General features: G+C 43.1%; 1 protein-coding gene across 2 annotated transcripts in view; it reads right to left on the bottom strand.

Moving 5' to 3' along the window:
- The window catches only part of Slc39a9 (solute carrier family 39 member 9), a 41,292-nt gene that overhangs the window by 7,317 nt on the left and 9,633 nt on the right, over positions 1–24,342 (bottom strand). For both annotated transcript variants that reach the window (XM_021201714.2, XM_021201713.2), the window contains exons 2-5: positions 14,243–14,351; positions 9,708–9,908; positions 3,208–3,276; positions 105–190 (exon numbers count right to left, since the gene is read on the bottom strand). In XM_021201714.2, the coding sequence (XP_021057373.1) occupies positions 105–190; positions 3,208–3,276; positions 9,708–9,908; positions 14,243–14,351 (465 nt within the window). The remainder of the gene's footprint in view (positions 1–104; positions 191–3,207; positions 3,277–9,707; positions 9,909–14,242; positions 14,352–24,342) is intronic.

Raw genomic sequence — 24,342 nt, 5'->3', positions numbered from 1 at the left:
AAATACTAATCTTTAAAGCTAAAAAAATACCACATTTCAGAAATGCATCAAAGATCAAGACAAATTTTAATTACAAATATGTTCAATATCCAATCTTGGCTTACCTTGTGTAGCATTATTGCCACGAACACAATTAACTGGACACTAGTCTGTGAAGTAGAGGCTGCAGCTCCCAAAGCTACACCATCGGCTAAATTGGGAGACAGGGAAACAAGATACTATGAAAGGAGGCAATGCTGGGCTGATGAGTGGGCTTCAAAGCTAGGCACAGCTGGACTTAGATCTGGGCAAGCTATTCAACCTCAATGAACTTCACAGTCACCTTCAGGATGGGTCAATATGCTGGGTAGTGATGGACACACCTTTAATTCTAGCACTCAGGAAGCTGAGGCAGGCAGATCTCTGGTTTGACACCAGCCTGGTCTACAGAGTGAGTTACAGGATAGCTAGGGCACAGAGAAATCCTGTCTGGAAAAACCAAGGGAAAAAAAAAAAGGATATGGTCAATAAAATGTGCATTCTTAGGGGTTCGTGAGTGTTAAAAGTAAAAGAATAGATGCACAGAGCTTAGCATCTGGCCCCAAGTCACCCATAAGTTAGCTGTCTTGATTGCTAAAAAAGAAATATGAAATACAAACATCCACTGATGAGCCAAGTTGCAATTAGAATGTGCTAACGAGGGGCTGGAGAGATGGCTCAGCAGTTAAGAGCACTGACTGCCCTTTTTTTTTTTTTTTTTTTTTTTTTTGAAGGTTCTGAGTTCAAATTCCAGCAACCACATGGTGGCTCACAACCATCTGCAATGAGATTTGACACCTTCTTCTGGAGTGTCTGAAGACAGCTACAGTGTACTTACATATAATAATAATAATAATAATAATAGAATGTGCTAATGAATTTCAAAGGACATATCTTTCTGTCTTCAAGGCTTGAGGCTTCAATACAGATGATTCACACATGATGGGGACTCTCTTAGTTTCAGTTACTATGCTGTGATGAAACACTATGACCAAAGCAAATTGGGGAGGAAAGGGTTTATCCAGCTTACACTTCCATGTCACTGTTCATCACTGAAGGAAGTGAGGACAGGAACTCAAACAAGGCAGGAGCCGCCACAAAGGTCAAGGAGGGGTGCTGCTTACTGGCTTGCTCCTCCAGGCTTGTTCATCCTGCTTTCTTCTAAAACCCAGGACCACCAACCCAGGGATGGCACCACACACACCAGTCACTCATTAAGAAAATGTCCTACAGTTGGATCCTTTACAGGTATTTTCTCCATTGAGGTTTCCTCCTTTCAGCTATCTCTAGCTTGTATTTAAGTTGACATAAAAACATCAAGAGAGGGGCTGGTGAGATGGCTCAGCAGGTAAGAGCACTGACTGCTCTTCCAAAGGTCCCCGAGGTCAAATCCCAGCAACCACATGGTGGCTCACAACCACCCGTAATAAGATCTGACGCCCTCTTCTGGTGTGTCTGAAGACAGTAACAGTGTACTTATAATAATAAATAAATCTTTGGGCCTGAGCGAACGGTGCCAACCGAAGCGAGCAGAGGTCCTAAATTTAATTCCCAACAACCACATGAAGGTTCACAACCACCTGTACAGCTATACTGTTCTCATATACATAAAATAAATAATAAATAAATCTTAAAAAAAAAAAAAAAAGATCAAGAGAGGAACTTTGGATGAATGGGTATGTTGGAACAGTCTAGAAATGGAGCAGTGTGAGGAGAATTCTGACTGCTCCTGAGAACACTCCGAGAAAACAAGTCTTGTAACCCCAGTTTCTTCAGAACACAGACTTGGTCTCGGAGTGTGTCTCAGGGCCCGTCCCAGGTGGAGCGGGGAGGGTCCTCTAAGTTACTTCAGAGAGCTCTTGATTGTGTGCTGATTTATTCAATTAAATGTTTGCCTTCACACATCTTTATGGACATGCTCTTGCCACGTGTGGCTTGTCCTTGTGATTGTATATAGCCTGAACTCATGAGAACTTTACTCAGGTGACCTTTCTTAACCCTCAAGTATAAATCGTCTGGGGCTCTGAATAAAGTTGGCTATTGTGTGACACTTCAGTCCACCTCTTTTATTGGCTCCCTTCTCCCAGGTCCCACAGCCTCTAGTGCAGTGATATGGGTGATTTTGTTAGAAAGCAGAAACCAGCAGGTTAGGAGTGGCTACTTTTCACATACCTTTATCTGGACCTACCATCAGGTCTAGGTTTGGGTTATGGTGCTAAAGCAAGGGCCATCAGCCACACTGAGTCTTCCCCTTCCTGCCGTAGCCTACACTGCCAGCTGAGCTGTTTGGTGATGATGTGTGCAGGCTCTTTTCCAGACAGATCTTAGGGTAGAGGTCAGCAACCTCCTTAAAGCCGAGACAGGAAATATTTGAGCTTTTTAAGTTACTTGGTCTCTTGTAGCTACTCAACTCTGTCACTACTGTACCAAACAAGCCACAGGTGATATATACCACGTGGGCATAGCTGTCTTTCAGAACAGCACTATCATTCCATACCATAGTTTCCCAGTGACATGGAAGATCTTTCTGTTTGGCAGTGCTGAGGATTGAACACAGGCCTTTCACACGCTCAACAGATGTTTAGTCATCGAGCTACAGCCCCAGACTCTTTAGGACAGGGTCTAGATATGTAGCTCAGGATAAAATTAAGTAGTCAAGTTGGTCTTGAACACTGGATCCTTTTGCCTCTACCTCCTGAGGGCTTGGAGTACAGGTGTATGCTACCATGACTAGGTTATACTCTGTGTTTAGGTATTAAAAATATAGAACACAGTCGGGTATGGTGGTACACACCTTTAATCCCAGCACTTGGGAGGCAGAGGCAGGCAGATTTCTGAGTTTGAGGTCAGCCTGGTCTACAGAGTGAGTTCCAGGACAGCCAAGGCTACAGAGAAACCCTGTCTCGAAAAACCAAAACATACATACATATATATATATATCACATTCTTAGCTTGTAAACTCGATGGTCTACAGAATGAGTTCCAGGACAGCCAAGGCTACACAGAGAAACCCTGTCTCGAAAAACCATATATATATATATCTCACATTCTTAGCTTGTAAACTCGATGCAGAATATGCCAGGGCTCGTGTTCCAGCTAGAGGGCTCTGTTCAGCAACCCCTGCCCAAGAGCGTTCAGTGGAGTCTCCTCTGGGAGGCTAGGAGCAGTCTCACTGCAATGCTGACTTACCTGCAGCATGGACGACTAGCCCCAGCGTGGTGGTGATTTTGGAACTGCTGGGCCTTGCAGTTTCTGGATCTAGAGAATGAGAAGGTATATCACTAAGTAGTATGACATAAAAGGAAAAGAAGCGCCTGTCTGAAGATGGTCCATTTCTTATGATCATTGTTATTTTAGAGCTGGGGTCTCACTGGGCACCCCTGGCTGGCCTTGAACTTCAAATCCACATCTCGGCTTCCCAAGCCCTGGGATTCATCCAGCTAGCTCCGTATTGTGAAAGCTCAGACTTGGAACTGCTCTCCTCACTGCTCTCTTTCTTCAGTGTTCTCCTTGTACTGAAGAGGTGGGTGTGAGGGAACTCTTGACTGGGCTTCCCTGCATAGCTCTGAAATGCATAAGCCCAACTGCGTAGACTTCCTCAGTCTGTAGAAAGTGCTCTATGGGCTCTGGTTACTTCTAACTCCTGAAACGGTTTTCATGCAACCTCAGTCATATTTTTCCCTGTCTACTATGCAGCTATTTTCACCAATTTAAACCCAAGTTAACAACAGTTTCCCACTGCTTTGCTCACTTTCCCCAAATCGCCTCAGCCGGAAGTGTCACAGACATCTTTAAAAGACATCACCCTTCTCCTGTCTCTTTTATTTGTTTTGCTTTTTGTTTTTGTTTTTCGAGATAAGGTTTCTCTGTGTAGCCCTGGCTATCCGGAAACTCACTTTGTAGACCAGGCTGGCCTTGAACTCAGAAATCTGCCTGCCTCTGCCTCCCGAGTGCTGGGACTAAAGGCGTGCACCATCACACCCGGCCTGCTGTCTCTTTTAAAGCACTCCGGTCAGCTGCAACTATGCTATGAGGTAGGTTTTCTCCTTTGGTGTTGAGGGTTGAACCTGGGCCTTGTCCACCCATTTGAGCACTCACTCTCCACTGGGTTATAACACCCAGCCACAAGGGCCACACTCTAAAGACCACACAGACCTTGCATTTGTGGCTTCCCTGCCTCAGCCTGAGTAGCTGGGATTATAGGCCCACGTCACCACGCCTAGCTTGAGGATGGTTCTTAAACTATGTATTAGCTGCTTCCAAGTATTTCTCAGTTTCTAGACCAGTTAACACAGTTTCTCTAGCACTTTCTAACCATTCTTGCCTCCTAATCCTCCTTTCCCCAAATCTCTTCACTTGTAGTTCTTGGCAAGCTTACCCAGATTATCGACAAAACCTAGACACTGTAACAAGTCAAATCCTAGGACCACATCAATCAAGAAAGGATCAGAAGGGCCCGGCGTGGTGGTGCACGCCTTTAATCCCAGCACTCGGGAGGCTGAGGCAGGCGGATTTCTGAGTTCGAGGCCAGCCTGGTCTACAGAGTGAGTTCCAGGACAGCCAGGGCTATACAGAGAAGCCCTGTCTCAAAAAAAAAAAAAAAAAAAAAAAAAAGGTATCAGAAAATAATCTCAGCTCAAAACGATTGCCCCCTAGCTCAACCAAGACTCTGTGTAGCTGAGACCCATGTGCCACTTCAGAGGTTCTTCTGTATCACTGTCCTCCATCCCTAGATCGGCTGTAACCAATTCCTGGTATTTCTTTCTCTTTCTTTTTACAGTCTCATAGAATATGGTGCAGCACTAGACACCCCCATGTTGCTTTATAAGTTCTCTCGATGGATATGTTACTGTCTTTATAGGAAACAAGTGAAGGTTGGGGCAGGGCACGAAGGTCCACCCCTAGCTAAGGAGCTATGGGCCTTTGGTAGTTCCCGGGAGGGGAAGGGCCAGTTTTCTTTAAGGGTGTGACTACTAGTAGGTGAAGTACTCTCCAGAGCAGCCTCTACACCCCACACCCAAGAGTACTGAGCATCACAAACCAGACTCCTGGAGGAGGGAGGGGGAACAGGTGGGGAGGGGGTGAGAAAGAACACACCAGATCTTGGAGAAATTGAAGGAGTGAATATCATCAAAATACATTATATATATTTATCAAAGAATTGATAAAAATATTTTTAAAACATCAGGGATTTAAACATAGTGCTTTTGGAGCCAGAGATGGATCAGCAGTTAAGAGCACCCATTGCTCTTGCAGAGGACCTAATGAAGTTCTACTCCCAGCACCCACATTTGATGGTTCACAACAACCTGTGACCAGCTCCAGGGATCTCCAATACCTCTGGCCTATGTGGGCACCTGTGTCTGTGTGTGTGTGTGTGTGTGTGTGTGTGTGTGCACACGCGCGCTTGCTTTTTTTTTTTTTTTTTAATCTTAAGCAAGAAAACCCAATAGTTGTGATAAATCTACAGGAAGAAATTGCAGTTCAGCATAAGTTTGGGAAGTGTATTAACTTTTCCTGACACTTAGTAATACATAAACCCAGAGCTATGTGCTGCCAAAACAGGAGTAATCGTAGCACTTGGGAAACAAATGTGTGCTTGAGACCAGCCTGAGCCACACAGGGAGACTCTGTATCCAAAAAAACTTAACTAAAACTAAAAAACTGATCATCAAAGATACAGACACAGAAGGTCAGCAAAGACAGCACCCTTCCAGAGAAAACAGAAAGAACGAACATGTTACATTTAACTCTGGGTACACAATTACAGGGCACTAAAAATTCTTTTTTTTTTTGGGGGGGGGGTTATGGAAAGAAGGTTCAGCAGTTCGAGCACTGGCCACTCTCCCTGAGGACTTGCCTTCAATTCTGAGCATCCACAGAGATGCTAACAACCATCTGTAACTCAAGGTCCAGAGCAGATCCGATCTCTCTGCCTCTGTGGGCACTATATAAATGTGGTGCACTGGTATACCAGCAGACAAACGCAACACACATAACATAAAAAGAAGTAAAAGTGACTTTTAAAAGTTCTCTTTGTTCAGTGTTGAGGATCAAGTCTAGTTCTTACATGTGCCAGGCAAGTACTCTATCAATGAACCCTATCTCTCATGGCCTACTTTAAAAGTTTTAACTCTTTACTTCCCAAACATTACAGCATAGACTCATGACTAACTCTGGTCAACTTAAGACATGTTAAGTTGTGGAGAGCTCTTGGTGCTGTTTCTAGGAATTTGGCAAGAATTTGACAACAGGCAAGAAAAGGAAGTAGGCTCAGATAAGAGTTTGACATTGAGCTAGGACAAGACTCAAGATGAATACATCCGAGGAATGTATTGTACTCCTTGTATCTCAGTCATCCTGATAAACCCCTAGAAACAGGACTTGGTTTAATGCCCTGATTGTTCCTTGACTACTCTGTCTTTGATCTAGAACTGACCCTGTTCTTTGCATGCACCTAGAAAGGTGTAAAAGCAGACTGGAAAAAAAAATAACCCTGCTTCAGGTTCAGCACTGGCTGGAGTCATGTTACAGTGTTGTCTAACTGTCTTTTCTTTTTAATCCTCACTCCCTACCTTGAGACCCTGTTGACTGACTGGGCTGGTTTGGTCATTAAGTATTCCAAGGAGACCTGGGCAGTGGTGGTGCACACCAGCACTTGGGAGGTAGAGGCAGGCAGATTTATGAGTTCAAGGCCAGCCTGGTCTACAGTGTGAGTTTCAGGACAACCAGGGCCACACAGAGAAACCCTGTCTCGAAAAACCAAAAAAGAAAAAGAAAAAAAAAAGTATCGCAAGGACGTCTATGTTGGGGTCTTCCTTCAATCATGCTCTACATTGCTTTGTTTTGTTCTTGTTTTGTTTTGTTGAGACATGGTCTTTCACCGACTCTTCATCAATTCAGCTAGGCTGGGTGGCTAACAATACCTTTTAGGGATCTTCCTTACTTCCTAACCCCAGCACTGAGTTTAGCATGCCTGACTTTTTACTTGGATACTAGGGATCCATCTCCCTGGCCCTAGCAAAAACAAACCAAATCAAAGTGTTGGGTTTGTTTGTTTGTTTAAGATAGAGTCTTCTATGTAGTCCTGGTTGGTCTAGAACTCACTATGTAGACCAGACTAGCCCTGAACTCACAGAGATCAGTCTGTCCCTGTCTCCCAGGTGCTGTGGTTAAAGGTGTGCTCCACAAGGATGAGATATTTCTTTAAAGGTGTAGTATGGACTTAGTGGCACATTCAGCACTTGAGAGGTGGTAGGAGAATCAGGAATTAACGGTCATCAATGGTTACATAAAGGGTTTGAGACTAACCTGGTATATATGAGACTTTATCTCAAAGTAAGCACCTTAAAAAAAGATACAATAAATATAAGGAAATGAAAAACCTTTGTTGACACCTAGAGTTTTGTTTCTGACAATAAGTCAAGTACGTAGCCAGTGCTGGTCTCTACTGAATTTACAAGCTCCAGCCTGTGCCTTGTGAGAACCCTGATCATATCATGTGCTACTACACCTGCCTATTCAACCTGCTTTTATTTTGTTATCGTACCATATTTTTTCTTCTTAAGGCTTTGGGATTAAAGCCTTGCCTGTCAAGCTACACCATGTTCAGGCACAGAGCTACATTAAAAGCTTTGTTCATTTACTCAGTCCATGATTAAAACAAAACAACTTTTATTTGGAAATAATTTTTAATCTTGAAAAAGGCTACAACAACAGTTTTAGAAAAGAATCTTATGTCCCTGACCAACTATCTAAACATTTGAAACCACCTGCTCCAAGCTTGCATTCATACTTCCCATACACAAATCTTTACCACAGAAGAGTAAGTTGTACACATCATAACTGCTTATCTTTAGATACTTCAATGTATATTTCCTGAGGGAAAGGATATAGTCATAAAGGATATCAACCTCAGCAAATTTAGCATTATTTCTGATTCCTGTTACACATTTAACTTGTGTCAGTTTTTTGATAATATTCCTCAGCACTTCCTTTCTAGGAAGAGTCAATTCTAAGGTCACATATTGCATTCAGCTGGAGAATACATTCACCTCCTTGTATCCACGGGTGTTTGTTTGTTTGTTTGTTTGTTTAAAGACTAACCCTCCCTTCTAGAAAACTGTACCTCTGCTGACCACGGGTGCTTTTCCTGTTGGAAAAACCAGACATTGTTAATAGTACTACCTTATGAATAATCTAGGTTCTGTTATATTTTTCTACAGAATTTATGTTAGTTTGTTTCAAACTGTAACCTGTTTTTTGGACAGGTCGGTTTAATTATTTTAGCTTAATTGCTTGGAGTCTGCCCAAATGAGCAAGAGACCTGAACAGCTTACTCACAGACACTGGGGCTGAGTTCTACTGTAACATGTCCCCAGACCTTAGCACAACTGACACCATGATGGAAGTACCCATTCAGGCCTTGGGACCCAGCACACAGGCAGCACCACCTGCCAAAAGATGAACAAAGTCCTAATCCATCAAAGTCCCTAAATATACTAACTTTGCTTTTGGATTCTACAGTTCTGTTTTTGACTAACTGTTCTTGCTAGCTGAAGAGTGTCAACCCAGGGTGTGGTTTTGTGCTTAAGAGAAAGGCTCAGGGCTATCTATACTGATATCCCAAAAACCCAGTGTAGTCACCTGCTGACTAATAAAGACTTTCTATTGGCTTAAACCCGTGTCTGAGTAGTATTCTCTGGTGGATACCCCACAACACCAGTATTCTCCCTTCTTTATAGGGCTCTGGTTGTTCAGAGTTCTGTCCCACAAACACTGAGGACTTTCTGAGACAAGGTCTCCAGTAGTCCAGGCTGACTTCAAACTTGCTATGTAGTAGAGGTGAGTCTGGATCCTCCTGACCTCACCTCCCAAGTCCTAGGATTACAGATGTAGCAATGCTAGGGAAGATGGAGGAGTTTCTATCACAAGGATGCTGTTACTATCCTATAAAAATTGGCATCTCTGTTCCGATATTGATGCTCTGTAAAATGTGCTTGCTCTTAATGATTCTCTGCTGTCTTTAGCTGGTAGTTTTAAAATTTTTATCCAGGGTTTAGGGTTATCCAAAAGGAGAATGGTCTGATGGCTTCCTGAGCTACACCAAAGCAGAATGCTGGTGACACTGATGTGATCACCTGGTCAAAGCACCGCTGGACTCCTTGTTTATTTACTTCTTTCCTCCTCGTATCTAATAAGCAGATCAGAATTTACTCACTATCAAGTTTTTTGCTTGTTTTGTTTGTTTGGGATTTTTTTGTTCGGTAGTTGGCTAACTTTTCGACAGTATCTCACTGTGGAACTCTATATGGAAACCAAGCTAGCCTCAATTTCTTGTAGCCTTATGTACTAAGTGTATATATTTAAAGAGCAACATTCCAATAATTGGGCTATAGGCTTTAGGTTGCCTAAGGGCGCCACAGCACAAAACAGGCTAGGGGCTTCTGCCGTAGACTCTCACTCAAATGTGACTGCTTTAAGCCCAGCAGGGTTGATATGTCAGTAAACAGTTGCATCATACCACAAATCACTAGCTCCCAGAGTTGAACAAAATACCTGAGAATACCTGAGGAGAATAGGAGTTTAGCATTTGAGTAAGCTCATTGGTGTAGAGTGAATCATCCAGTTTGTAAATTTCCAAACTACAAAAGTGCCTGCACAGCCCAGAAAGCCTGAGAGCTACTCACCATCACTGGAATGCACATGGGAGCTGCCAATCTGGTCCACTAGCAACATGAAGACGAAGCCCAGGACAAGGGACACACCGATGTAGGCATGTAGCTGTGTGTGGTCATGGCTGTGCTCATGTTCATGGACAGCTGATATTTCTGCTGCTTTGTCTGATGCAACCCCATTCTGCTTCATTTCACTGGCTTGGTGATGTTTTCCTAGAGCAAAACAAACCACAAAATGTGACAACTTCCATTTATATTTTAAGGGCCACTGAACTTACTGTAAGGACACCTAATTCCTATATTGTAATCTAGGCAACCATAACCCCCTTCAGTTTAAAAGGTTGTACTAAAAACAGTCCCAAGATAAAAACATTTTTCTGCTTTTGGCATACAGACCTTCTGACTGCCTATCAACTTAAATTCTTGGACACAGAAGCAAATCACCATGCAAGAATGCAGTGACATTTCAAAGGACCCCAAATCTAAATCTTGCTTTTCCCCCTCAAGACAACACACAAAGCTTCACTCCAATGAAACCAGGTAAAGAGGGAACAGTGGCAACAAAAGCAACGGTAGTACAAAGTCACTACTGTCACACCTAGGTTGACACAAAATTTAAAGCAAGCAGAATGATAACCCTTCAACTTTTATAAAATATCAGTCAGCAAACACACACACACACACACACACACACACACACACACACGAGGACTTGAAAAGGCATATCCTCCCATTTAAATTTAGTTCTAGATCATAAAGGTGGTTGGGACGCTGAATTATAGTAACTAACAACTAGCCAAAGGATATTCATAATTTATAGTCATGTGTTTGATGCTTCAAACATCAATAATGCTTAAAGGCTAAAGCTTTTTTATTTTTATTGAAAAATTTTATATATCTTGATTAAATTCTCTCCCCTCCTGCATCTCTTCCCAGATCCTCTCCACTTCCCCCAACTCCATATTTATTCTCTCTAAACAAAACAAAAACGACAAAAAAATTAAAACTAAAAGAAAAAAAATCAAGATAAAATATAAAGACATACTGAAACAAACCAAACACAAACACACACACACACACACACACACACACAAATAAGATCTGTTTTATGTTAGTTAACTCCTGGGGATGGGACCTCCTACCCTGGAGTGTGTTGATGCAGTTTCCATTGGAGAAAATGGATTTTCCCTTTCCCAGGTTTCAGTTGCAAACAGCCTCTCAGTTATGGCTGAGGTTTTGTGTCCGTTCCCGTTCTCAGTGCTGGGATTTTGCCTGGTCTGAACCTGTGCGGGTCCTGTGTGTGCCTCCTTCCCAGCCTCCATGAGTCCGAATGAGCACTGGCCCTGCTGTGTCTGGAGACACTGTTTCCTTGGCGTCATCATCTCCTCTGGCTCTTACACTCTTTAGGCCTCTTCTTTAAAGATCCTTGAGCCGTGAGGGGAGGGCTTCGATAATGGCATCCCACTTAGGGCAGAGTGCTTCAAAGTCTCTTCGTTAACTACTATTTACTTCAACAAGAAGCTTTTCCAGTGAGGGTTCAGCCACGCTCTCTACTATGGTTATAGCAATATATAACTACAAACTGTTTTGTTTACTACATTCCTTAATCAGAATAATAGTAGTGGGCTTTCCCCTAGGCCCATGACTTACCTAGTCTCAGGGTCTTGGCCACTCTAGCAGTGTCAACTATAGGTTCCATCTCATGCAGTAGGTCTTAAATCTAATCAAAAAGACTGGTTACTTCCATAAATAAGGCTGAAAATCTTTGTATGTCTGTGCATGTGTTATGCATGTATGTGTCCAACTGTACATATGCACATGAAGTCAGAGATCAACACCAGGTAGCTTCCTCTATGGCTTTCCACTGTATTTTCTCATTTATTTACTTGTATGGGGGGTGTTAATGCGCGTGTGCAATGGTGTACACATGGAGGTCAGAAGATAACCTGGGGGAAGTCAGTCTTCTTCCACCGTGTGGGTCCTGGCGGTGGAACTCAGGAGACTGTCAGGCTGGACACCGAGTACCCTTATCTGCTCATCTACCTTGATGGCCTGCCACCTTATTTTTGGAGACAGGGTCTCTCACTGAGCTAGAAGTTTACCCTTTTGTGCCTACAAGGGCTGGCTAGCAAGCTCCCAGGATCAGCTTGCTTATGCCCTGCCCTCCAACACCCCTCCCAGCCCAAGGGTTACCTATAGACACATACAACCATGGCTGGTTCTAATTTTTTAATATTTATTTTATTTGATCAAGGTTTGCACCAAAGTCTCAGAAACCCTCTAAGGCCAAGCAACGTGTGACAGGACCCAGTTCCCGGAGTGGGCTGGGCATGAAGCTGAGGGGAAGGCAGAGTTGCTACAGGGTGTTGCTACAGGTGCTGGAACACAAGCTATCTCCTGAGGAAAGCTACAGCACAGAAGTGGAGAAACACAAGACAGGCCAGAAATGCCACAGGGGACAGAGCTGTGGGCCAGGGCTACCCAAGTCCACTGGAGCACATGAAATCCTACCATGACTAGTCAGTCACTAGACATGAACTACAGGATTTGGTGTTTAGGATTCCAGTTGGCTTTGAGATGATCTTTCTGAAGTATGGAAAGTGATTCTCAACCTTCCAAACGCTGTGGCCCTTTAGTACAGTTTCTTACATTGTGCTGACCCTCAACCATAAAATTGTTGCTACTTCATAACCGTAATTTTGCTAGTGATGAACTGTGATGTAAATACCTGACATGCAGGAAATCTGATGTGTGACCCCTGTGAAAAGGTCATGTGAATCCCAGGTTGTGAGCTGCCCTTCCATACTGACTCCCAAATGTTTACTCTGCCATTGTATACTTTGGGGAAGTAACTTGTTTCTGATTTTGCAGGAGTTCGTTGTTAAGAGACTGCCTTGAATGTCAGAGGAAACTTTGGTTCTGTAAACAGTTTTGAAACTGCAAGACTATGGGGACCTTTGAAGTCAGATAAAACATTTTGTATTATGAGAAGACTGTGAACCTATGGGGTCAGGGGTAGAAAGTGATGGTTAGAAATAACAGTCTGTTCCCTATAGTCTCAAGTGTTTGAAGACTTAGTTCTCAACCCTGGTGTTATTTTAGAACCAGTTATGGGATTTTAAGAGGTAGGTCTTGGGGCTGGAGAGATGGCTCAGTGGTTAAGAGCACTGACTGCTCTTCCAGAGGTCCTGAGTTCAATTCCTAGCAACCACATGGTGGCTCACAACTATCTATAATGGGAATCCAATACCCTCTTCTGGTGTGTGACAGCAACAATGTACTCACGTACATGAAATAAATAAATAAATCTTAAAGAAAAAAAAAGAGGTAATTCTTTTATCTTTTTTGTTTGTTTGTTTTTCTTTTTTTCTTTTTTTTTCTTTTTTTCTTTTTTTTTTGTTGTTGTTGTTTTTTTTTCTTTAAAAGAGGTAATTCTTTACTGAAAAATAAATAAATAAATATATACATACATACAAGGCTTGCTGGTTCAGGCCTTAAGGGTTAGATCTACCTCTGCCTGAGTCTCTCTTTCTCACCACTTCCTAACTACCAATACAATTTACCAACCATTCCACACACCTGCCACCACAGCCGTGAGCCACTCCTGCACCCAGGCTTTCCCTGCCACTATGGACATGACCCCTTTAAACTGTGAGCTGGAATATCTCTCTTCCCTTAGTTGGCTTTTCTCAGGAATTTGGTTACAGTAATGAGAAAAATTACTAATACAAACACCATGAAAGGCAGCTGCCCAAATGATAAATTTGCTGGTCAATTCTAGCAAACACTTAAAGAAAAAAATATTAGTTTAGTAATTGCTTCCAGAATATGGACAATAAGGGAGTAATTTTCAACTCTCTAAGTTCAATCTCCAGTACTTATGTAAAAAGCCAGGCATGGTGGTGTGTGCCTCTTTCCCAGCACTGAGGAGGCTGAGGCAGGAGGATCCCTGCAGCTCTCTGGTCACCCAGTCTTGCCAAATTGGTGAGCTCCAGAATTTGTCTCAAAGAATAAGATTGAGTATATCAGCTGAGAGGCTAACAATGAGTACAACCAAGCCCATACAATCCCAAGGACCACATGGTAGAAGAGGAGAAGTGACTCCCACAAACTGTCCTTTGACCTCTGCACATGCATGGCATGTGTGTACCACCCCCTCATACAAAACAGTAAACACAATAGGAAGAAGAAAAGGGGAGGAGAACTAGAGGAAGAGACCAGATATCAATCCGGCTTCCATACTCATGTGTACACATAGTAACATGTACTCACATGCACACAAATGTGCATGTATCACACATACACAAATGCAAACACACACAAGAACTGTTACACTTAAAAAGACTGAAATTACTCATTATTGCAAACAAATATTAGGTAGTGTTCACAAGCTATGGCATTCACAAAACTGCTAAGGATGTGAGCAACGTCTAAGATGTCCAAAGGCATCTCTTAAACACTCTTTCAGGACAAACATAAACTTTATCTAGAAGAAATTCCATGAATTCTTCTGCCAACATGTCTCCAGTAAGGTTTGTCTCTCTCACCCTCCAGAAGCTCTTCATAAAGTGCATGCACCCCTTCTGGTACGATAACCGCCAGTGCAGTTCCACAGAGAAGACCAGCCCCCAACACAGTCACCAGCTTCAGCCGCTCCTAGAAAAAACAACAAAAGAAACTATTAGAAAGGCCGACTGATCATCAGATTAGGGAACAGTTTCTATTCATGAAACCAACAGCTGCAATGGCCAGTAAGCATGAAAAACAGTTGACTTCGTAAGTAATGCCAGTCAAGACAGAAGCTGGGTACACAGGCTTCTGAGGAGGCTGACACAGGAAGATTGCTTGGGCCCAGAAGTTTGAGGGAACCTGGGCAACACAACTCTTTGCTTCTTCGTTTGGAGGCAGGGTTTTGTGTAGCCCAGGCTGGCGTCAAAGTTGACACTAGTTAAGGATGACCTTGCATTTCCTCCTGCCCCTCTCTCCTGAGTGCTGAGATTACAGACATGAGATCCACACCTGGTTTTATGCAGTGCTGGGGACCAACCTGAAGGCTTCCCACATTCTATCAGCTGAACTACATCCCAGTCCACTTGTTTGTTTTATAAATAGCTAATTTTTATTAGTTGAAAAACTTGCAAACAAAGTAATGAGTCTCATATGGCACTGAAGCACTGCTCCAGCATGGAATTTAAATGTATAGCCCAGGTTGGCCTCAAACTCATGATCCTCCTGCCTCTGCCTCATTCAGCAAATCCTACCAGAGTGCACCACCACAACCGGCTCCAGCATGGAATTGAATGTAATCTGAGCAATTGTCCCTTCCCAATTTCAGTCCCACTGTCTCCTTTCCTCTACCCAACCAGCCACCCTGCCACTTCCATGTCTTTTTTTTAATGATCCGCTGGGTTTGTTAGGGAAGCTTAGAGCAGATGGGTGAGGGCTTGCTTACAGAGCATGAGCATCTTACCAATGGCTACACCATTGAAAAACATGTCTCAGGCTAGAGAGATGCTCAGTAGTTAAGAGCACTCTTCAGAGGACCTAGTTCCTTTCCCAGTATTCACATGGCAGCTCACAACTGTCTGTAACTTCAGTTACAGGGGATCTGGCTCACTCTTCTGACTTCAACCAGCACTACACACATGTGATGCACAGACATATATGCAAGCAAAACACCCATACACATAAAATACAAAATAACAATTTAAAAAAGAAAAGAGAATGTCTCTTTCTCCCTCATAGAATATCAACTTCCTCTGGGGAGTGGTGCGGTCTCGAAGGTCTTGACCAGGAACTACCAGCTTAAGCACGCTTTTGTTTTGTTTTGTTTTGTTTTTTGTTTTTTTCGAGACAGGGTTTCTCTGTGTAGTCCTGGCTGTCCTGGAACTCACTTTGTAGACCAGGCTGGCCTCGAACTCAGAAATCCACTTGCCTCTGCCTCCCAAGTGCTGGGTGGGCTTAAAGGCGTGCCTCACCACCGCCCGGCTTTAAGCAGGCTTTAAGCCCACAGCAATCCTGCTTCAGTCTCCCAACTGCTGGGATTACCAATATCAGCTGCCAGGGAGACCACAACCCTTAAAGTAAAATGAGAAACTTGGTAAAGACATAGGAGAAGAGTTACTATTCATGACCAGGAGCAATGAGTGCATTTCCTTAAACCTGGCATGAATGTGAACTGCTACAACTTATTTGGACCACAATTTGACAATTTAGGCTTAAAGTCTCAAACATGTGAATTCTTGAAAGAAACTTGCTGCACAAGTATTTGGACCTGGTTTCAAATCCCAGCAATGTAAAAAGGTGGGCATGGCTATGTGCCTGCCTGTCACCCGATGCTGTGGGGAGTTAAAGAAGGATCACCAGAGTTTGTTGGCACCAAGCCTAACTCCAGGTTCAGTGAGAGACCGAGTCTCAAAGGAGTAAGGCAGAGAGTGAGAGAACAGAACACCTGTGTCTTCCTCTAGCACTCACAAGTATACATATAGCATCCTCACATGTATGTACATACAGCAGACATACAACATATTCTCTCTCTCTCACTCTCACACACACACACACACACACACACACACACACACACACACACACGAGAAGTGTTAGCATGCAGCTTGATACTCTCCATTAGCCAGTTGATGGTGACCAACATTACAGAGGCAACACTGCTGAAAAGGACAGCCAAATGACATAAGCACCATTGCCATGAGCTGCAGTGACAATTTTTATTAGGAAAAGAACCTGGAGGCAGGAGCTGATGCAGAGGCCATGGAGGGTGCTGTTTATTGGCTTGGTCAGCCTTTTTTCTTATAGAACCCAGAGCCACCCGTCCAGAGGTCACAGCACCCACAATGGCTGGATGCTCGCACAAACATTAAGAAAATGTTTTACAGGTTTGCCTACAGCCCAGTCCCATGGAGGCATTTTCTCAGTTGAGGTTCCCACCTTTCTGATGACTCTGTGTCAAGTTGATTAAAACTAGCCAGCATACCACCAGAACCATTTTAGATACAACATAATTTATTTCAAGCCTAGAAATACTGGCTCCATGGTGTCTATATGCCTGTATTCTCTCATATAACTTTACAAGCAGGGATTCAATCTCAAATTATGTGTTTATCAAAGTTAACAAAGTGCTGGCAGTTTCTCTCCTTTGCCTGTGGTAAATCACTAAAAGAGCGTATTTAAATGAACAACTACAAATTCCAGGTATATTTCAAGATGGGAAGAGAGCTCCCCAAGCAACAGTTTCTGTCAGAGTAATGAACTCTTGTCTCAAGAGAGGCATGAACTGTGCAGTGCCATTGGCTTTGCTGTCTCATTTTAGAACTTCACAGTTGTAGCTGACTGGGCTGAAGGATCAGCCAGCTGTATTAATTAAAACAACAGCTTGCATTCAATGTCATTAACTATCAATGCAAAGCTTTGAAGTCTGTTTAATTTTCTTGGCAGACAGCAAGAAAATTAAATAGTTTTTCTTTTCCTGCTCATAAAAACAGTCAACAAATTATTCTGTTCAGCCAAATATAAGCCATAGCTTTTAGAAGCTTTGATACTAAATATTCCTGTCTCAATCTTTGTATCCAAGCCCACTTTAGTACTCAAAGCATCAAAGTGCCCTAAAAAACCAACCAAACAAACAAAAAAGTAAATTTGTTAGAGCAAAGCTCATTGGATCCAAGCACTGAAGAGCTACCAAGGGATACTGAATAATTCTTGTTCAAACAACAAAGCTTTTCTCCATACTCTACAAAGATGCTTCAAAGAGACGTTTCTTAATATTAATTTAGCCACTACATGAACTGCCATTAATATTAGTAACTCAGATCTAAATTTTGTTCAGGTCCTTCTGTTTGTCATAAGGCACCCCAAAGCCCCCGGGCTCTGAGTGGCAGCTGTATGAACCTCCCCATGCTTCCGTGTCCCCTGTAAGCAAACACTGCTCCTGTCACTGCACAGAAACAGGGTGCTGGCACACTCCGCAGAGTTCTTATCTTCGACATCATCTGCTTCATGCACAGAAAGCTTCTAGTAGGGAAATGCCTGAAGCAGCTTAAATGAACCACGGCCAGGGGCATCTAAGACTTCTCTTTCCTAATTCATTTAACATAAAGTTCGATGAAGTCTTCCAGGAAGTAATGCACTTCACTAAAGCCACTTTCCCCAGTCTTGAAATAAAAGACTAATCTGCCTTTCTCTCTAACTTTTATGTTTAAATGCCAGTTGGCAGTGGTGGCATAGACTCAGAAGCAGAGGCATTCAGGTCTCTGAGCTTGAGGCCAACCAGACCAGCCAAGGCTACACAGAGAAAGCATGTCTAGAAACACAACACAAAACAAAACAAAAACTGAGCATAAATAAAATAAAAATCCTACGTAGATTTTTCCAGGTGACCATAAAAACAAAAGCAGAAAGTCACTAGCAAAGGAGTTAGGAAAAAATAGGCAATAAATGTAGCAGTAATTATAAAGAGTCTACTGAATGACTAAAACAATAAAAATATCTTTTTTCCTTATCAAAGTTATTTTAAAAACGAACAACAAATACTATGGAAATAAAGTATCATTTGCATTTGTCAGACAAATATATTCTTAAAATATTGAGAACCTTCTTAGAGACATTTATGCCCTCTGACCCATCATTCTACTTTTCCTTTTTCCTTTTTTCTTTCTCTCTTTTTCTTTTTGATTTTTGTTTGGAGACAGGGTCTCTCCACTATGCACCCCTTCTGTCTTGAACTCACAGTATACTCCAAGCTGGTCCCCAACTCACAGAGATGCACCTGCATCTGCCTCCAAGGGGTGTGCCGGGACACAATACCTGGCTCCATTATTCCATTGTTTTTTGAGACAGGGTTTCTTTGGTGTAGACCTCACTGTCCTGGAACTTGCTCTATAGACCAGAGGCTATCCTGGAACTCAGTGATCTGCCTGCCTCCACCTCCTGAGTGCTGAGATTAGAGGCGTGGGCCACCACCTCCCACCTTTATTATTCTATTCTTAAAATATGAAATATGGCCACAGTATTAGACATAAAAAAATTCACTCAATCTATCATGCCAAGAACAAAAATTTCAGTATAATAAATGACTGGAGCCGGGCATGGTGGCACATGCCTTTAATCCCAGCACTCGGGAGGCAGAGGCAGGCAGATTTCTGAGTTTAAGGCCAGCCTGATCTACAAAGTGAGTTCCAGGACAGTCAGGGCTACACAGAGAAACCCTGTCTCGAAAAAAACAAAAACAAACAAACAAACAAAAAAGACTGAATGTAGTGAAGACATTTGAAAATGGCTATATTAAATTTGAACAATAAAGGAAAATGATAAGGAAATAATTCCCAAACAAAAAGGATAATATAAAATTATGCATATATCACCTACTCAACCATGTTAAAAATTAAAACAGAAGGCTGAACAGTGGTGGTAAACACTTTAACACCAGCACTCAGGAGACAGAAGCAGGTAGACCTCTAAATTCGATGTCAGCCTGGTCTACACAACTGAATTCCAGGACAGAGCTGCACAGAGAAACCCTATTTCCAAAAGCTGCTGCTGACACAGCCACCACTGGCACCACCGCCACTGACAACAACAAGGACAAGAAATGGACAGAAAATGCGTGGTGATTTGCATGGGAATGACCCCCACAGACTCATGTGTTTGAATGCTTGGCCCATAGGGAGTGGCACTATTAGGAGGTGTGGCCTTATTGGAGGAAGTATGTCACTGTAGGGGTGGGCTTTGATGATTCATATATGCTTAAGCTAAGTCTAATGGCAGTCTCCTTCTGCTGCCTGTGGATCAAGATGTAGAACTCTCAGTTCCTTCTCCAGCACATCTGCCTGCCATATTTCCCACCATGATGATAATGGACTAAACCTCTGAAACTGTAAGCCAGCCCCAATTAAATGTTTTCCTTTATAAGAGCTGCCCTGACCGGGCAGTGGTGGTACACACCTTTAATCCCAGCACTTGGGAGGCAGAGGCAGGCGGATTTCTGAGTTCGAGTCCAGCCTGGTCTACAGAGTGAGTTCCAGGACAGCCAGGGCTATACAGAGAAACCCTGTCTCGAAAAAACAAAAACAAAAAAACAAAACAAAAAGAAAAGAGTTGCCTTGGTCATGGTGTCTCGTCACACCTAAGCAATGCAACTCTAAGACAAAATGTTATTAGTGATTCTACTAGGCTGTAGGAAAACATTATTTTCTTTTCCTTCTACACATTATATTAAGTTTCCCACAAACTATCTGTAAGTTACTATAAACAGGCCTTCCCATACTCTAAAATGCTGGAAGCAGAAGATGACTTAGCAGTCAAGAGTACTGTGTGTTCTTCCAGAGGACCACCTAGGTTTGAGTCCCAAAACCCACATGGCTGCTTGAAACTAATTGTAATTCCAGTTCCCGAGTATCAGCCACTTTCTTAGACACGCATGCAGACAAAACACCCATACACATAAACTATTCTTAATTGTTAACTATGGGCTGGGAATGTAGCTAGGATTCATGGCTGGCAAGCATGAAGCACAGGGTTCCATCTCCAACACCACATAAAATTAAGCATGGTGGCACACATCTGCAATCCCACCATTAAAGTGTGAGGCAGGGTTTCCAAAATCCAAGGTCATCCTTAGCTACTTAGCAAGTCCAGGTCACTCGAGGTTAGTATCAGATTCTGTCCTAAGGGAGGAAAGCCCAGGAAGCAGAGGACAAGTGAGTCTCTGACAGTCCAGGCCAGCCAGCGTTACATGTAAAATCTTGTCTCAACAGCAACAAAAGTTCCTGGCAGCCGGAGAGAGCTCAGCAGTTAAGAGCGCTTGCTGCTCTGCCTGGGAAGGTTTGAATCCTAAATCAGAGGCTTAGGAACACGTCCAACTCCAGTTCCACAGGATCCAGTAACTTCCTTGTACTCTTGTGGGCACCTACACACACGCGCGCGCGCGCGCGCGCACACACACACACACACACACACACACACACACACACACACACTTTTTTAATTGCTAAGTTAACTAGAGACTATATAAACAGGCCTTGCACTTACTAACCTCTGAAGCTCAGCTTCCTCCTCCAAGATTACTACTGAAATCAACACAGAGCTGGCATGTAATTCAGTATAAGCCATTACAATTATTGTGCTCTGGTTGAATCAGAGGGTGCAATGCCCTGAATGTCATCATTAAGATAGTCTCTCCAGATGAGGACGGGGGTGAATCCAGGGAGAAGTTATGAGTAGATGTGATCAAAATCCACTGACTGAAATTCTCAAAGAATCAATAAAAATGTTTTAAAGATTTTAAACTTTGGGGCTGGAGAGATGGCTCAGCAGTTAAGAGCAGACTGTTCTTCCAGAGGTCCTAAGTTCAATTCCCAGCAACCACATGGTGGCTCACAACCATGTGTAATGGGGTCTGATGCCTTCTTGTGGTGTGTCTGAAGGCAGCTGCAGTGTACTTACATATAACAAATAAATACATTTTAAGAAAATATTTTAAACTTTATTATATCCGTATGAATGTTTTCCCTGTATGTACACCAGGTGCATGCCTAGTACCTGTGGAGGCCAGAAGGCTGAACAATCCCCCAGGACTGGAGTTAGGGATGGTTGTGAACCACCATGTGGTTGCTGGGCACCGAACATCTGCAAGAACCCATGCTGCAAGAACACTGTGCTGTCTGCAGACCCCTAAATCTATGTCTCCTTTGCTGTGCTCTCCTTTGCTGTGTAATGGTTTTAAACACTGCACTTTGAGGTTCTGTAGTTCTCTGGAATGCTTTTTGGTTTCTTGCTCTCTGTTATGTGCATTTCTCTCCTCTCTAGTCCCTGCCTTCTGTCTGTAGATAGCTGAGGAAACCGTGGGGCCATCCAGAAGCTCCCTCAACTCAAGTATGGGTTGATGATGTGTAACTCTTGAGTCACAAAACAACATTTGCAAGATTTCATACAAAAATCCAGATTTCCAGTTCTGTAAAAATAGAAAGCTCCGGCAGTATCTGGTACTATATATCAAATAATAGGTGGCATTCTGTCCCTCACAGCTCTCATTACTACCTAACAATTCCACAGCAGACACTAAAGGTCAGCTGCCAGGCATGATGGCATTGGACTGACTTTTAAGAAATGGATCTTGCTATGTTGTTCCAGCTGGCCTTTCTAGGCTCAAGTAATCCTCTTGCTTCAGCCTCCAGCATTGCTGGGACTACAGGAGCATACCTCTTTGCCCCAGTTAAACTGTTGGACCTTTTTGTGTGTGTGTGTGGTTTTTTGAGACAGGGTTTCTCTGTATAGCCCTGGCTGTCCTGGAACTCACTTTGTAAACCAGGCTGGCCTTGAACTCAGAAATCTGTCTGCCTCTGCCTACTGAGCGCTGGGATTAAAGGCGTGCGCCACCACTGCCTGGCTGGATCTTATGCCAGACGAGAGTGACTGCTTAGCCTTGGTGATATTTGATTTTATGAACAATTACGGAGCTGTATCAGTTAGAGTTTAACCAAGATAGAGAAACCATAAAGTCATTTGAACAGGCAAATTTGAATATAAAGAACTTTAACAGGGAGCTAAAGTAATTGGCTAATTAGAAAGAACTTTAAAGAATATACAAGTTACAAATAAAAGGAGTGGCCACCACCCAAGGACAAAGGTAAGAGTGCCTCAAAAATGAATAAATAAGACTGAGGTCCAAACCGTGCTGAAGAGGGCATAGCTGGAGTTCAATGAACAGCAGAAGTTTCTGAGTTACCATGCTGGTAGAACTCACTGGAAACAAGCACTCCAGGGTGCTGAGAATTTGCTCATGGGTGTCTCACTGGAGACTGTTCCATAAAACACCCAGGAGGGGTGCCAATGGAACTGATGCCTGCTGAGTGCCCCAAGAGCCTAGACTGAAGAGCTGGCTGCAGTGTAAGAGCTGGCTGCAGAGAAGCCTAGCCAGAGGGGTTAAGACCCCAGGCACACTGCAGGCCCTGCCAGGAATTGACATTGTGCGGGGAGGCTGGCATGCTAAAGAAATCAGAGCCAAAGAAACTGCCCAGGAGCCTGCTTAGCCAGCATGCCAGAACCAGAAGGGTAACACCTCCCTCTTATAATTTCTCCCCAGCCTCCTCTATTGACAAGGAGTTAACATCCTGCCAGCCGGCAAACAAAACATTTAAAGGTCCAGGTACATGTTTTTGCAGAGATGATGAAGATTGAATCTGGAACAAAAGGCACTCAACTGGTATCTGGCCCAATAGTTTATGAGAAAAAGCAGGAGCTACATGAGAATCAAGGGCAATACAGAGCAACCCAAATGCTTACTCTCAGGTCTAACAAATCAGACTTGCTGGTTCTTTGGATTAACTAGGTTTCTGGACAGCAAGTTCTAGACAGGAAAGGTGCCACCAATACTCTTCGCCCATCACTGTATAACTAGCAGTTGTCAAGTACTCAGTAATCTACACCTTCTACTACAATCCCTTTACATGTGTCAGCTCAGTTAATCCTGGCAACAATCCTGTGAGGCAGGTACTTCTATTGTCCCCACTGTACAGCTGGAGAAACCGAGCCTAGAAAGTAATTTGCCTAGCCTCACATAGCCATTAAGTGGCAGAGCAAATGACTTGAATCTATGAAATCTAACCCCAGAGTTTATACTCTTAATCATCATGCTAAACTGCCTGTCAGCAAAACTTATTTTATTGTTTAACAGTTTTCTTGCTTTTAGCAAGTATTCTCCCATTTGCCTGTTAAATGCATAAAGAAACGAAGCTGAGCGTACAGCTCGATGGAGAGCCCAGGATTAGCTAGTTTTTAATAAATGCATAGGATCAAGGCAGCAAGGAGAACCTTCCCTGATGAATGTAATCATCTAGACCTTGTCACTTCACAGCCTATGTACTGAGACAGGATTTCTAACCCAATAACCCAACTACTTCTGGCTCAGGAAACTGGAAATCAAACACGAGTGCTCAAGGGTAAGTGAGGAGCCTTCTGCTTTTCTTTTCCCTTTCTCTTCTTTCTTTTTTTCTTTCTGTGTAGCCCTAGCTAGCCTGTAACTCACTCTGTAGATCAGGTCAAGCTTGAACTCATAAAATCCACCTGCCTCTGCCCACCGTGTGCTGGGACTAAAGGCTTGGGCTACCATGCCTGGCATTCTCTTCTTTTGAAAGAGAGTTTCTAATATGTACACCTGTATGGTTTTGAATTCAAATCTGCCTTTGAACAACCATCTCACCTGGGATGAAAGGGATGCAGTACCTCACCTTGCAGAGGCTTCTGAAATTCCACCATAGGGTCTAAGTACCACACTCACATTTACATCATTCTTTATTACCTGGAATTTCAAACAGAGCCCTAGTGGATATGAAATCTCATCATTCAAAAAAGCCTTATTTCTAAGTTCTTCAATTATGGGATTGGGGATATGGCTCAGGGTTTGGTAAAATGAAGATCTGAGTTCAGATCCTTAGCACTTATATAAAAATTAGGGAGTGATGGTACATGTCTGTAGCACCAGCTCTTGGGGCAGAGACAGGTCACAGACAGGGAGAGAGCCTTGATGGCCAGCCAGTCTAGCTGAAGAAGGCAAGCTCCATGTTCTGTGAAAGATTCTGCCCCCAAAAAGTGAAGAAGCAACTAAGGAATACACACACACACACACACACACACACAC

This window comes from Mus pahari, chromosome 7 (genome assembly GCF_900095145.1).
Source record: "Mus pahari chromosome 7, PAHARI_EIJ_v1.1, whole genome shotgun sequence".
Lineage (NCBI taxonomy): Eukaryota > Metazoa > Chordata > Mammalia > Rodentia > Muridae > Mus > Mus pahari.
Note: the sequence above shows the minus strand (reverse complement) of the source record. Positions and strands in the feature narration are given on the sequence as shown.